The 16,672-nt window shown below is 41.9% G+C and overlaps 1 protein-coding gene across 5 annotated transcripts in view; it reads right to left on the reverse strand.

Moving 5' to 3' along the window:
- The window catches only part of PPFIBP1 (PPFIB scaffold protein 1), a 140,732-nt gene that overhangs the window by 43,732 nt on the left and 80,328 nt on the right, over nucleotides 1-16,672 (reverse strand). For all 5 annotated transcript variants that reach the window (XM_089524633.1, XM_089524635.1, XM_089524634.1 and 2 more), the window contains exons 3-4: nucleotides 12,200-12,405; nucleotides 1,235-1,321 (exon numbers count right to left, since the gene is read on the reverse strand). In XM_089524633.1, the coding sequence (XP_089380759.1) occupies nucleotides 1,235-1,321; nucleotides 12,200-12,405 (293 nt within the window). The remainder of the gene's footprint in view (nucleotides 1-1,234; nucleotides 1,322-12,199; nucleotides 12,406-16,672) is intronic.

The raw sequence follows: 16,672 nt of genomic DNA on the forward strand, positions 1-16,672 counted from the left end.
TAAAAGATATCTACTGGCATATCATATGACAATCTCTTCACATTAAGAACTCTGTAAATTCCTTTACCATGCTTCCTTTCTTCTTCCATTCCCACTGCAGGAATATCCTGCAAGCAGATGTTCAGGAGATATTCCTCCCAAGGAATCTTTAACAGTGATTTATATCTATTTATCCAACAGATACTAAATAAGCAAGTTTACTGCAATGAAAATGCAATGCAGGCACAAAAAGTAACCATGGCAGTCTTCATCACAAATCAGCAACTAATGATAATTATCCATATTTTTGTGAGAAATATCTACAGTATGTGAATTATGAAGGCAGGGCAAATATGTCAAAGCATTATATGATATGAACACAAAAGATAACTTCACTCAGAATACATTTTATAACCATCCACTTACCTGGATGCAGGAACAGAAAGCATAGCTAGCTTGGAAAAGGAAGCTATGAGAACACTATGTGCTATTATCAGGGACGGGCAACATGTTGCCCTTCAGGTGCTGTTGGAATGGGACTCCTACCAGTACTCGGCATTGACTATGCTAACTAGGACAACTGAGAGTTATAGTCCAACATCAGCTGGAGGGTAACACCTACCCTACCACTATATTTACTCCAGAAATGTCTTCTTAAACAAAATTCCATCTCCTCTCCTTTTAAATCACGAATAAATGGGAGCCAGGGACCAATTTCCACACAGACCCCTCAATGAGCTGAAAATCTCCTCCTAAAGAGCCAAACACCTCAATTTCCCTCTGTAGTCCCACCTCAAAATGACAAAATCTTCATGTTACCATTTTGAGAGGAACTGCTGAGGAAAACAGAGGCATTTGCAGGGATTCTACAATGCTTGTGGGAGTGGGTAGGGGTGTTTTCGCATGTTTTCATGCATTTTCAGTGCTATCTGCATGATTTGGAACATAAAATGCCTCAAAACTGTGCAACTTTAAACAATTTGGGAATCAGATTTGGAGTGACTAGTGGTATGTTTCAGAGGCCACAAAAGTTGATTCCAGGCTAAAGCTACAGCCTCCTATACCCACTCTTGCTTTAAACAATTTTCTTCTGTTCCTCAATCAAAGAGGAGTGTGTCTTTCAGATGGAGGGTGGCATGTGACCATGACTACTGAGTAAGCCCATATGCTAAAATCATCACTGAACATCAAAATCAACATAGAAAGCTTCTTTTATTCACAAAAATAAATGAAAAGAACATGAAAAAGAACTTACTTGCAGAACCAGAGATTCCTTGTCATTTTCCAAACGTGCAAGCCGCTCCTGATACACATCTCCATTGGCAGATATATGGCCATTTGTCTGAAAAAAATAAAATAAATAAAACACTGGCATGTTGTAACCTTTTCCCATCAATATGAGGGCACATTACAAAAGTAAATAAAGCTCCAGTTGAGTGCCACAGATGTTTCAGGATGTGACTCCCAACGCTACAAAAACATATAATGTGGTTTGATGGTGCAGAACCAACTGACGCAACAGCCTGAAAAGCAACATGAGAGTGAAAGAAAGTACCATTTTCATTGTCTACAACATAAACATAACTTAATACAAGCAGGGTGAAGTTTTAAAAACCGGAATTCAGCATTGCTTCCCAAGGAGCTACAATGACCTCTATTACACAGAGGCACAGTAATGGACAATTTGGACTGCTTGCTTGATTAATAAGGCTGCTATGGCTGTTGTTGTTTATTGTATATTCTTTCATGCACTAATACTATGACTCTAAGGAAACAACTCCTGGGACAGGGATTGAACATCCTCCTACATTTCCTCACCTTACTATCAACAAGGTGATCATAAATAAATAAATAAATAAAAATTTTATTTATACCCCGCCCTTCCGGGTGATCAGGGCGGCTAACAGAATGCACCGAAGCGCAAACAACATAGAAGATTAAAAACATACATTAACAATAATAACAGTCCTTAAAAACAATAAAAGACCCCTTAGCCCAACCTCACGGCCACGAGAGAGGAGGGAGGCCCGCAGGATGTTTAGTCGGGGAATGCCTGATTAAATAGGAAGGTTTTTAAACCCTTCCTAAATTGGGCCAGGGTGGTAGATGAGCGGAGCTCCGTGGGCAACGTATTCCAGAGGGCTGGGGCAGCTGTGGAAAAAGATCTTCTGGCAGTAACAGCCAACCTAGCCCCAGGCACCTTCAGGATTTGCTGCCCAGATGTTCTGAGGGTGCGAGGCGGAATGTACGGGGAGAGGCGGTCCTTCAGGAATCCTGGGCCCAAGCCATTTAGGGCTTTATAGGTGATAACCAACGCCTTATATTGCGCTCGGAAGCGAATGGGCAGCCAATGGAGATCTTTAAGCACGGGAGTTATATGGCTGGTCCTGGGAGCACCAGTGACCAGCCGCGCTGCCATGTTCTGCACCAGTTGCAGCTTCCGAGTTTGGTATAAGGGTTGCCCCATGTAGAGTACATTACAGAAATCCAGTCTCGAAGTTACCAGAGCGTGTACCACAGTTTCAAGGTCCCTCTGAGCCAGGTATGGGCGCAGCTGGCGAATCAGCCGAAGCTGATGACAGGTACTCTTGACCGTCGCATTCACCTGAGCCGTCAGGTGAAGGGAAGAGTCAAGAAGCACCCCCAGACTGCGCACGGAGTCCTTCACGGGGAGCGTGACCCCATTCAGGACAGGTGGAACCACCGTCATTCCTGGTCCAGGGGAACCTATCACTAGTACCTCCGTTTTTTCTGGATTAAGCTTGAGTCGGTTTTCCCTCATCCAGCCCATTACTGACTCCAGACAGGCCACGAGAGGAGAGACGCCATCCCCGGTCACTGCATCAGTCGGAGACATAGAGAAAATAATTTGGGTGTCATCAGCGTACTGATAACCCCGCGCCCCATATCTCCGGATGATCTCTCCCAGCGGTTTCATGTAAATGTTAAATAGCATGGGGGACAAAATGGCTCCTTGAGGGACCCCAGTTTTAAGGGCCCGCTCGCTGGAGCACACGTCCCCCAGCTGCACCATCTGGGACCTCCCAGAGAGGTAGGAGCGGAACCACTGGAGCGCAGTGCCCCCGATTCCCACCTCAGCCAGGCGCCCCAGAAGGATACCATGGTCTATGGTATCGAAAGCCGCTGAGATGTCCAAGAGCACCAACAGGGACACGCTTCCCCTGTCAATGCCCAGACGGAGATCATTGACCAAGGCGACCATGGCTGTCTCAACCCCGTGACCCGCCCGGAAGCCAGTTTGAAATGGGTCCAGATAATCCGTTTCATCCAAGACCGCCTGAAGCTGGATCGCAACCGCCCTCTCGATCACCTTCCCCAAAAATGGTAGCAGCGACACCGGCCGATAATTATTATGAACCAGGGGGTCAAGGGAGGGCTTTTTTAGGATCGGTCTTACTATGGCCAATTTAAGATCCGATGGAAATCGTCCATCCCTGAAAGATGTATTAATTATCCGGCGTAACAAAAGTGTCACCGCCGGTCCCCCCTGGACCGCTAACCATGAGGGACAGGGATCAAGAGAGCAGGTTGTTTTCCGAACACTTCCGAGGATCTTGTCCACATCCTCGGTACTCACCGACTCAAACTGATCCAGTATAATATAGTCCACGGAGGCTCTGGACGCTTCTACCCTAGGTTCTGCCATAATGTCGGCGTTCAGACCTTCGCTTATACGAGAAGTTTTATCCACGAAAAAGTCGTTAAACAAGTCACAGCAGGCCTTAGAGGGTTCAAGGATCTGGTTCAGGGCGGGAGGGAGCTGAGTTAGCTCCCTAACCACCCTGAACAACTCTGCTGGACGCGACTCCGCGGACGCAATACGAGCACCATAGAACGAATTCTTTGTTGCTCGTATTGCCTCTCCATAGTCCTCTAACAGTCGGTCTAGGAGAGTCTTGTTGCTTAAGCGAAGGTGTTTCCGCCAACGGTACTCTAGCCGTCGCAGAGCCCGCTTCCTCGCCCGGAGATCTTCCGTATACCAGGGCTTGCGTTTGGAAGCGGGCCTGAGAGGGCGCTTGGGAGCGATTCTGTGTATAGCCCCAGAGAGACCGGTATTCCAGATACCGGTAAGGGCATCAACAGAGTCGCCGTCATTACCAACCGTGAGCCCTTCTAAGGCTTCTTGGAACCTCTCAGGTTCCATCAGCCTTCGAGGGTGGACCATCCTAATTGGTCCTCCACCCCCGGGGGGGATCTGGGTAGAAGCCTTGATTATCACCTCTACCAGGAAATGATCCGTCCATGACAAGGGGGAAATATCAGCTATTTCCACCCACGGATTTTCCGCCTCCGAACAGAAGACCAAGTCGAGAGTATTACCTGCGCAATGCGTGGGACCCTGTATCAGCTGGGACAGGCCCATGGCCGCCATGGTCTCCATGAATTCCCGAGCCGCACCAGATGGAACAGAGCTTGTCGTGAGGGAGATGTTGAAGTCACCCAGGACAAGAAGCCTGGGCGCCTCCAACATCAGCTCAGCAACCAGCTGTGTCAGCTCGTTAAGGGAGTCCGCTAATGCACGGGGTGGCCGATACACTAACAGAATCCCTAGACTGTCCCTAGCCTTTAGGGTCAGGTAAATACACTCGATATAGGTGGTCTGTCGGAGGTGGTTCCTGGTGAGGGACACGGTGTTCCTATGTACCAAGGCCACACACCCCCCCGCCCACCTAACCTGCGCTGGTCCTTCACCGAGTACCCGGCAGGGAGGGCCTGAGCCCACACAGCATCCCCTTCAGGCCCCAGCCAGGTCTCGGTTATGCAAGCCAGGTCACACTTTGAGTCCTCCAGGAGATCCTGGAGGATGTGGGTCTTGTTATTAATAGACCTGGCATTGCACAGGAGCAGCGACAGGGTTTGTGGCACGGTTGGAATGGCCCTCAGGTCCTTCAGGTTGGGAGGGGGACAGGAAGGCGAGATAGGTATGACGCATCATAAGGTGTCATTTCCTTTTACTAGTTCAAGATCAATAATCTACAAGCCAATACTAGCCAATATACTATCCAATAATGGAACAGAGATAGAAAGAGAATAAATATGATGTATCAATACTGGTTAAACCCTACATGTATTTGAAATCAGAGCTTGTAACAGTCGGAAACAGCTTAAAAATGAGCCTGGAACAGATAAATACTTCAAGCTGGCAAAATCTGAAGGCGATATGAAATCAGGACCTGGAAAAGTTGCAAAGAGCTCAGAAATCAGAGTACAGAACAGTTGTTTTTTGGACTACAACTCCCAGAATTCCAAAGCCAATATGGCCAGTGGGCATGATAGCTAGGAAATTCTAGAAACTGTAATAAAAAAAAGTAATCGTTCTAAGTGTTTTGGGTGAAATGCATGTTCCACAGCTGTTACCTACTTTGCAACTATCATAATTCATAATCCAAGTTACTAATTCAAAGCATTCACAATCACCAAAACGTAAAATACAATTTTCTGTGCAGGTTGCTTGGTACCATGTCGGTTGGGTTCCTTTTTCAATCAGAACAAAAGAAAGGAAAACGACATATTTAAAGACTAACTGCAAACACTACTACACCTGCATTTGTTTTACCTGACTTTACTGAATACACAACTAGCAACCACTAAGCCTAGTTGAAATGCCTTCTGTCCTCTTGAGTAAATGAGACAAATGTTGTGCCATTGTTTCCTTAAGCACAACACTTCAAAGAGGTAACATGGCAAGGCATTGCCATAAATCCAGAGAATCTATAGAAATTCTATAAACCTGAGTCTTTTACAGGGGTGCTTAATAGCCTGATCCTCTTCCCAAACTCTGAGCATAATTTTGTCACTGTAGCTTGAAAGCATCATAAATGATCAATTTAAAGGGTTGTAGCTCTAACTTCTGAATGTTTTCTGATCATTGACAGAACCATGTCAATTAAAAGTATGGAATTTTCAAGTACTGACTGAACACAGGGCCATCAGGAAATTTCTGTTCCTGCAAATAAAAGCTGTCAAAGGAAATCCATGAGTGTATAATGCAAACACTGGGTGACAAGAGTTTTCCATACTCAAATGCAAAGAAGTGGTGTGCCAACTTTCAGCATGGACATTTTGAGACCAAGTATGCAGCAAGGTCTGGGAGACTCTCAACAGTGTACTTCTAAAATTGTTCAGAACGTTCATGACCTGATATTAGCATTTCAGCAAATCCCATCTAAAACAATCGATATCCCAGGAATGCACTGGGTTTATAATTCACTAGCAGTTGGCTATGCAGAAGCTGTAAGCCAATTGGGTGGCAAAATGTTTGAAATCGAGTGGATACCTTCATGTAAATTTTGAAGCATTTTGAGCAATTTAGTGATAATTTTTTGGAACTCATCACTGTTGATGAAACGTTGTTACATCACTATGATCCAGAGACCAAACAACAGTCCATAACTTCCCCACGGCTAAAGAAATTCAAGACTAAAACATCAGCAGCAAAGGTCATGGCCACATCTTCAGAAGGGCCAAACAGTTAATGCAGATTACTAATCTAATTTGCTGTGCCAATTAAAGGAGACACTGAAGAAGAAAAAAGCAAGGGAAGATGCATAAAGGCGTTTTTGCAGAACAACGCACCTGCTGGCAAGATGACAGATGTTGTGAAGAATTTGGGGGTTGAATGCATAGACCATACACTGTACTAAATCTCACTCCATCTGGCAATTTCCGGTTTCCAAACTTTAAAAAGTGTTTAAAAGGAAGGAAATTTTTGAATGATTCAGAAATGTTAGCAGCAGATAAACAGTATCAGTAACCAGACATCAGAATTTGGTCAGGGTTGGGAGGGAGGATGAAAAACAATGTGCTACATGTATCAAACTTTGGTGTTAATATGTGAAGTAGCACGTAAATTTCACAGCTCTAAGTCATTCCCTTCTTGGTTGAGGTGAGAACTTTTCAGCCCCCACTCATACACTTTTGTTACTGTTGTAATGTTCCTTTAAATCAACTCCAGCTGATGGCAACCCTCTAAAAGGATTTTATTGGCAAGATTTAGTCAGAGTAATTTTGCCAGAGTAAAACTGCCTTCCTCTTAGGCTGAGGGAATATGATTTCCACAGGGTTGCCCAATGGGTTTCCATGGCTGAGTGGGGATTCCAGCTCTGATCTCCTGAAATCCTAAGGTAACACTGAAACCACTACACTATGCTGGCTTACTTTACATAACTTTAAAAGTGCCTTCGGGAACTGGTTTAATCAACGCAGAGTTAGATACATAAAAGTATATTTAAAGTGTATTAGAAACAGAATGGAGAACTTAATTACAGACTAATATGTGCAACACTGTGGCCATCACAAGAGAGCGCTAAGGGAACTAAGGCTAGAGAGGTCAAGAATATTCGCTTTGAGATGTGCCTACTCTAGAAAAGTGATAAAAGAAGTTTTTCTGGAAAACTTGTGAAAATTAATCTCCATGAGAGAAATCAAATGTTTATCCATGAACAGAAAACTCTTCTGCTTTTGCAAGACATAGTCTCCAGTTCCTGTGACTTCCTCTCTTTGCATCACACTTTGCTCCAGAGGGTTCCCACCATCACCTCAGGACCAGTTTTTCAGAGCATGGAGTTGTGTCACATAATAAGGAAAAGACTGGAAAGCCTCATTGCAATACTAATAATACTCTGTTGCTCTCAACATGCAGGCAATGTATAGCTGAATAATAAACTAGCCTTGCTTATAGGTGACAGAACAAATTTTATTCTCCATGAGGTTCATTCTCAGATGTACAAGCAAATTATAAAGTGAAGTGTCTCCTAGCTTTAGATAGTCTACAATATAAAAGGCAAAAATAGAGAAACCTGAAACAACAGACCCACAATTTAGGAGGATCAGGGGACAAAGTGACATACCATGACCCAAAATTCACTTTCTGAACATTCAGCATTTCCAAAAATAGTTGTGAGATGAAGAATCACAACTGAGCAGTGAAACGCAGACATGCCACTCCTGAAGCAAAGAAAAGCAAATTGATAACACAAAGGCTGCCTGACAGTATGACTGGGCAGAATATTGTTAGAATGATTATCATCATAGTGTGCTGTGCTTTTTGCTTTGCACCTCAGTACTAGTTGTTGAAAATATGCAGCTTTCAATATAGGTATTTTATTGCCATTTAGCACACTTAAGTCCACACTAAATTGGATTAAAAGCAAAGTTAAATCCAAGCTGAGCTGACCCTAGAGCTGCCAAAAGATTACCAAACCTGCTAAACTCATTTCAAGTACTTTTTATCAGTGAACTGTTTATCAAATCCAGTCATGTTACAGATTAAAAAATACCTATTAAATACTTTTGCCCTGGAGCTAGGTTTTTTATTCAGCTTCTTTCAATTTTTTTTTGCAGCACAAACAACAGAGCTTTACAGCACCTAAAGAAACGAAATGGGGGGAGGTGTTTGGAGGGAGGCAATAAGCTTCCATATGCTGAATTTGAGGAATTAGGCTGTAGTGCACCCAAGGCTATGAAAAATAAAGCTTCCTAGTCTGTACCACAAAATTATTTAAATTATATAAGGAGGAGAATTACCTACATTGGCAGTAAGGCTGATTTGAAAGTATACATTAGAGCAATACCTTTATTAGAACAACCAAATGGATAGAAAATGTGTACAAGCTTTTGAGAATCTGTTTATCTGACAACATGTTGCAAAATGTTGGGGAGGGGAACAGGGGAGGGGAAAACAGAACAGAAAAACTTATGTCTTATGGCTGCATGGTGTCTTGAGATACAATGGAGGAAAAGGGGCCTGCAAATGTCAAGTGAGCCACCATTTGTAGTGCAGTGATGCTAGGTTTCATCTAAGACTGTAGAAGTCATGAAAGTCAGAAAGATGGAAAAGTTTGTTCCTCCTCTCTTAAACCACTGAATTTTAACAATAAACATTATAGCACTTTACACTATAGCATAAAAATAAAAACCACCACTAGACAAGGAAGGTATGGGAAGCTTATGCTCTAGCTGTTGGATCTGTGACCTTTCCTTGCCACACAATTATAACAGTTTGATTCCACTTTAACTCACATGTCTGCATCCTATGGGATCCTGGGGTTTGTAATTGGGGAGGTACTAGAACTCTCCGCCTGAGAATTATAAATATCCCTCCCAGGCAGTTAAAGCAGAATCATGATGATGTTATGTAGTCTGAAAGAGTCCCTGGAAGATAAAACTGAGGAAAGGGAAAGAAGAGATAAGGAGGAAAGCATATGGAGAACTGCTTCATCTCAGCTGGGGATACAAGCTAAAGGGATAAGCTAAAGACACCATGGAAAAGTATGTTTGACTGAAGGACGCTAGGAGGCAGCACTAACATGGAGGAGTAGGGAACAGTTCTGGGCATAAAGAACTATGAATGAAAAATTGTGAAATTAAGAGCAGTGGATTTTGTGACCAGGAGGACATAGAATCAGAGTCCCTTTCGACTCCGGACCGATGTAAACTTTTTTCTCTGCCCTTGGCATTTGTATTTTATTGTTTTCCTGTTCCTGTTTTTTTGTAGTAATGTTTTTAACTGTTATACTGTATTTTAATCCTGTATTGAAATGTTTTATAAATTTTGTAAGCCGCCCTGATCATATCTATGGAAGGGCGGGGTAGAAATAAAATTTATTATTATTATTATTATTATTATTATTATTAAAGAGACCTCAAGGGCCATCCAATCCAAACCCCTTCTGCCATAAGACACAATGAAAGCACTCCTGACAAATGTTCATCCAGCCTCTGTTTAAAAACCTCCAAAGAAAGAGACTCTATTAACGCTAAATCACCTTATTCCACTGTCTAACAGCTCTTATGGTCAGTAAGTGGTTCCTAATGTTTAGGTGGAATCTCTCTTCCTGTAGTTTGAATCCATTGCTTCATGCCCTAGTCTATGAAGGAGCAGAAAACAAGCTTGATTCCTCTTCCATGTGACACCCCTTCAGACATTTAAAGACATGTGTGTTATTTAACAGCAATGCTACATACTGTCCGTATTAGCATTTTGTTTTCAATCTCATCAGTAAATTATTTCAAACCATATATCCTTGATGTGATTATCAAAATGCAACAGAACCTTGATCCTCCTCATATGAAAACAGTATTCCTATTGTAAATTGGCACAATGAGGCAGTCTATTATGCACCTGTGATTGGCCTCTTAAGGTAAGGAGTGAACATGCCACTCCAGAGGTCCAGGTTCAACATGACAAGAATCCCTCATGCCTTTAATACAAGCATGGAGCAATGCATGAACCTCCAGATGTTATTGAACTGTAATTTCCATCAGCCTTAAACTGCAAAGCCAATAGTGAACATCTATGGGAGTTACAGCCCAATGACATTTGGAAAGTGAATGAATGAATGAATGGAAGTTTATTTATATCCTTTATTCCATCCCTATTTTGACAGATGCAAAAAAATCTGACAAAATAAACCTTCCCTGATCATTTAGTATATAGTTATAACTGTCAAAAGTACACATGCCCTGTACTGTATGGATTAGTCTGACCTATAATTCCCACTGAGGTGGGCCAATCTGAGCCTGAGGAATGCCACGGTATTTTTGAGTAACTTTCACTTCCTCCATATGTGAGAGTGTCTGTGTGCACACACAAAAAACACACACATCTTTCCACACAGGTAAACAGACCTAAGAACAGGCTACTAGAAACCATCAGCCCAAAATAAAAAAAAAGATTCTATCAGAATAAAACATTAAAGATTCATTTTTTATAGTTCATACACTGATAAAAACATGTCAAATCCGACAGCAATTTCTCCCCTGTAGTAAAATGCTTTTAGTATCAGCGCTTGTGTCTGCATTCTACAAGTTTCCCTTAAACTGACCGAGATAGAGCCATGTTTGCACTAAAACACATCTTCCAGTAGATGGCATCTTCAGTCAATTGCAAAGGAAATTATTAAATGCTTGCAAGGCTGGGCTTTGCGAGGATTTCCTGTCACATTTTTTACCATATTACTCAGTTTTACTCTACTTAACCAAAAAGGCAAGAAACATGTTGCAGGTGGCTTCTTAGTGAACTACCAATTAGCAAGCATGCTACCCTGCAGTTATCAGGGATAGATGACTGCAGAATTTAATGTTCAAGTAGATTATTAAAAATGTTTCAACATATCGTTTATGTTGTATAGAGATGTAGGCTGGAATCCTGTTGGTGTACTATGCTGGTGTAACTGGACTGATCCAGTGCTACTGGACAGGAGAAGAAAATCCATGGGCAGTGTACACATACTGGAGAAGGGGCTGCTCAAAATCAGCAGATTTTGTCTGTATTCCCTTACTACTGCTATGCAACCTTGGAAAAAATATAACTGCTAAACATAGTGCAAGAAAATGAATTTTCATTTCATTATGGGTGTTTCATAGATTTACACAACTTGAAATGGAGCAGTTTCTCCCACCTCCCCCCCCCCCAAAAAAAAAGTTCAGTCATTTTCAAAAGTTGTTTGAAGGTCAGAAAGAAATTATTCAGTTCAAAAACCCCTTGTCTCAGGCTGACCAAAAAAGCAAGACATAATTTATCCCTCTCAGAAGCAACTAACTGACAGGCATGAGCAGGTGGGAATGTCTAACCCACAAAAATTTTAATACTTCATAAAAAGGCATACAAAGAAGCAAAATTATGCAAGAGAGAGGGGAAAGATTGTACAAATACAGCAGAAAAGGATGAACAAGGAAAATAGCTTTTGGTGGGAGCTCTCCACCTTGAAATGACAACTTCCTTAGCAACAATCAAATTCATTTTTAAAAAATTGATATTGCATGGGCTAAGGTAGGATGTAGTACTTAAAATAGAAATATCAGCTATAATTCAAAGTGAATCCAAAATCAAATGGACCAAGACTGACACAGAAATTTGTACTTCCAGGACACCAGTGCTTCATATCCTCAAGACAGACCGTGGAAGATGGGGGGGGGGGCGATATTCAAAAGAAAAATGATAATAAAAAATAAACACAGCATAAAAATGAAGAGATCCATCTTGTATCACTCTGACTGTGATGCTGAGAAGGAAACATGCCACCCTGGCAAAAGACTAGAAAAGTAAATAGAACCACACTATGATAGTGTCTCGTTTTGAGATATATATTACATCATTATATACATTATACATCAATATAAAATACAGATTATTAAGAGGTTAAACAAAAGAGCAATCCAAGAGGATTTGAGAAATGAATGCATATTACTGCCATACCATTTGGCTCTGTAGCCATTCGATCAAAATCTCTGCTGTCGAATCCGGAACTTGACAACGCAATCCCTCTTTTTCATCCACTTCCATCATCTCCAACAAACCACGCAAATCCTCCACCAGATGCAGGGCTCGCAGGCTCCCCATGAATGGAGATGTCGGGGACTGGCAGTCAAAGATGCCATTAGAATATTCCAAAGCCTTGGAACCTATAGACCACAAAGTTTTAAACATTTAAGTACACTGTTGACTACTTTTTAAAGTAAGTGTGGTGTAGAGACAGAAGAGAGAGAAATAGGACTTAATGTGTTCAGAGCAGCTGTAGGCCTAGCAAAGTAGACATCAAAATAGACATACCTGACTTTTGAGATGCATTGTTTTTAAGGTATTAAAAAGTCAAGTGCATTGTATATTGTTTATTTGTTTTTGTAATAATCACATTTGTATGCTACTATACAAAGTCCAAGGACCGTAAGATGGGATCAGAGCAGTTATTCCATCATTTCCTCTGCCAGTGAGGAAAGTGAGGAATTATTATTCACCATGACCACTTCACAACTTAATGGGAATACACAGACCCAAGACTTCCTGGGACACATTCAAAGTCTGTCTGTCTCTTCAATTGGGAGTGTTTCCTATGTACTACTATTGTGTTATATATATTTGAGGTTTCAAATCATTCTACACGAAACACAACAAATCATACTATACATTTGTGCTTTATGTATAGATATGAATGGTAACATCTGGTTCAATGCGTAACAGAATCTATTATGAATCCTCTGTCTGAATTAGTAGACACAGTATATGTTTTATCCCAACTGCAGCTCATGGTAAGTCACATTGTTTGCATGGAAGTTTTTGTAATATAATAATGATGATTTAACAACTAAGTATGTGCTATTAATTGTTTAAATAATACAGTTCCACCACAGATCATGATATTTTCTACACAGATGTGACCCATTGAGATACAAGGTTTGTTAGATCACTCAAAGCCACTCAGATCTAACTGGCTTCACATTAGGGCCTGGGACACATACATATTCCAAGCCTGTACAAGGTGGCATCCTACATCTGCAAGTACAAGTGGTTCTTGCCATTTATCCATCTGAGGATGGAGGACAGGCAGTATGACGGACCAGCTTACAACACACTGGCTTATCGCACAGGCCCTGGAACGGGCCTGTCATGTTACAAAAGGGGGTGTGATGGGAATGGGAGGTGGCATAGAACGCATCGTACCACACAGGAGAACGCCGTCACCACTGCCAGAAGTTCCCATCGCATTCTGGATGCCATCCCAGAGGGGGGGATTTTCAGGAATGGTTGAGAACCTGAAAATTGCCTCCTCTAGGATGCATCAGGAACGTAATGAGAACTTCCGGTGGCGGCAGCAGTGTTCTCCTGTGTGATAGGATGTGTTCTATTCCGCCTCCCGTTCCCATCATGCCCCCTTATATAACGCGTCAGGCCCATTCCAGGGCTTGTGCGATAAGCTTAAGAGTCAGACATTTGAGCTCATCCCCACTACATCCTACCTCATTTCTCATTCCTGGAGCTGAAGTGGCCAATAGGTACCCAAGAGAGAGCCAGAAGATCCCAGCCAATTCTGTGGGCACAACTGAATGCTGGAACTACCTGCTGTGTTGCCATCCATGGATACATTTCATCTGCCCCAACCATGGTTAAATGCCTGTAATGCAGCCACTCATAAACCACAAGGTTGTGAGTTCAATCCCTGCCAAGGGCTCCAGGTCAACTGAGCCTGGTATCCTTCTGAGGTCGCTAAAATTAGTACCCAGGTTGTTGGGAGAAATTAGCTTACACACTGTAAACCACCCAGAGAGTCCATAAGTGCACTGATAAGTGGTACAGAAAAACACAGTACTTGCTATTGCTATGGGCTTGCCATCCATGGATCTGAGCATCTGCAGATGGCCCTGCCCCATTCACTTTAATGGCGGTAAGTGCGCTTGGCCATACCAGCATTAAATGTGACTTGAGATCTCATGTTTTTTTATCATTCGCGGGGGGTCCCGAATAGAACCTCCATGGATGTGAAGGGCCAACTGTACTTCGTGCCTTCCTTTTTAGGCCCAAACTCCCTGATTTGTGCAACTATAGGCATATTTGAGTTAACCAAAACCAATGACAAAGAAGTTGAAGTATGCATGTAGTTGCACAAATTAGGGAGTCTGAACCTAAAGAGGAAGGACCAAAGTATCTACAGAAGGCAACACAGCAGCCAATTCCAGCATTCAGTTGTGCCCACAGAACTGAATGGGATCTTCTGGCTCTCTCCTGGTCTTTTTATGTCTGCACAACCCCCTTTTTTTCTCCTTGCCCTCTTTCTAGCTGGATGGTTTTTAGCACCATTGGCACAGGGAGGATGGTGAAAGAGGGTTAGAAAAACAGACTTCCAATGCTGGATTGAAGCACCATGTCATGCAATAAGACTTGAGCTGGAAAAGAACAGAATTTTGTTCTAGTTGCTCCTAGTGTAGCTGTGCATGATTGCTTACACTAGACAAGGTAAAAAGCCGATACCTTCAGAATTCCTTACTGAGATAGTGTGAAGATCAATAGAGAGATAAAAAGGGAAAGCATATTAGCCTACCTGACCAGCCACCCCCAACATGTTTTTAAAAAGTATAAATCTATATGTTTTGCCACCAAATTGGAAATCATAGGAAAAATGGAGGCTGGTAAGAGAAAAATGGATATTTTGGAAGATTTCAAATGGTCTTTAAAATTTTCAAAATTTTAGGTGTACATAGCTTACCTGACCTCGTTGTTTAATTTCACATGTGCATATTGTTAGATTTGAATACAAAATTTACTTTTTTCTTTTGTGAGGGTAGGAACCTATCCCTGTTGTTGTTGTTGTTTGCCTTTAAGTAATTTCCAACCTATGGAAAACCTATCATGGGGTTTTCTTGGCAAATTTTCTCTAAGACTGAGAGAGTGTGACTTGCTCGAGATCACCCAATAGGTTTACATAGCTGAGCTGCGATTCAAACCCTGGTCTCCAGTCACAGTCCAATGCTCAAACCACTACACCTCACTGTATCTTTTATTTACCCCCAATTATTTCTATGTTATTTCTGTCTTTGGTACAACATTTTCAGCTAAAGAAGTAATGCAAGGAACACTTCTACTTTCTTAGCTGAGGAATTCTTGTATGGTGGTAGTCTCTTGCTCTCTAGGCACTACACAGCATCTCTGTCAGTGTAGGTGATTAGGAAGCCTCAGATTGCCATTGGTGGCCAAGAGAAAAGAGATCAATTTTGCACTCTGTCACACATTTGCAGTGGAGAAAGATTGGGCAAATGAACTCTGGATTTAGCAGAGAAGATAGTGCATAACTGTGTTATCACCTATAACTGTGTTTGTTTTCTTTATTTTGTCACAAACTATACCATTTGACCCTCAATGTCTGTAGTTGTTTTGTCTATTTATCTGTATTAGCACCACACTGCTTCAGTCATATATCTCAAATGAGGAAAGCATTTTCTCGCTCTAATGAAGTGTGCTCTAGTCCTTGAAAACATAAGTTGCAGTATTTCTATCTGTCTTTAAGATGTCACAAAAAGAAGATAACCTCTGATGAATACATGCAAAAATCTACATTACACATTTTTATTTCCTTATTCATAGATATCCCATCCCAGTCCCTCACCATGGCACTACTTTTCTGCAGTAGTGAGATTGTTCCTGTAAGTCTGTGCTGTGGGCAGCAGTGCTGCTGCCGTGATTTTCCATGTCAAACAGAAGATGAGAACATAAAACCCCTTCCTTGCAGATCTTTAAACAGAGGTTGGATGGCCATCTGTTGGGGATGCTTTGGTTGTGATTTCCTGCATGGCAGGGGGTTGGACTGGATGGCCATTGTGGTTTCTTCCAACTCTACAATCCTATGATTCTATGAAAAGAAAGAACAAGAGTCCAAGGAACAAGGGAAATTTAAGCCAAGAGTGGGGATGCTCTATGACCAGCAAGGAAACATGTTACAATAGCTAGTGCAAATAAAAAGATGATGGAAGCAATACATTGAAGAACTATGTAAATGAAATGAAAGGATGACAGATTCATTAATGGAAGAACTATTTGAAGATGAACCCACAATTTTAGAAAGTGAAAGGAAGCTGCATTCAGGGCATTTGGGAAAAGTAAATCACTAGGAACAGGCAGCATATCATTATAACTGCTTCAAGCTACAGCAACAGAATCTACTCTAGTTCTAACTAAAATCTGTCAACAAATATGGAAAACAAAACAATGGCCCCCACAAAATGGAAACATTCAACAGACATTCTAAACCCCAAGAAAGGGCACATCAGGGATTGCAGTAAGCACTGGATTAATCTGCCACATAAGTAAAGTGATGCTCAAAAGTCTATAAAAAGGACTGTGCATATATGGAATGAGAAGTGCTACGTGTCCAAGTTGGTTACAGAAGAGGAAGAGGCACTA

Source organism: Sceloporus occidentalis, unplaced genomic scaffold, assembly GCF_023333645.1.
Source record: "Sceloporus occidentalis isolate IW3139 unplaced genomic scaffold, rSceOcc1.0.p SCAF_5, whole genome shotgun sequence".
In the NCBI taxonomy this organism is placed as follows: domain Eukaryota; kingdom Metazoa; phylum Chordata; class Lepidosauria; order Squamata; family Phrynosomatidae; genus Sceloporus; species Sceloporus occidentalis.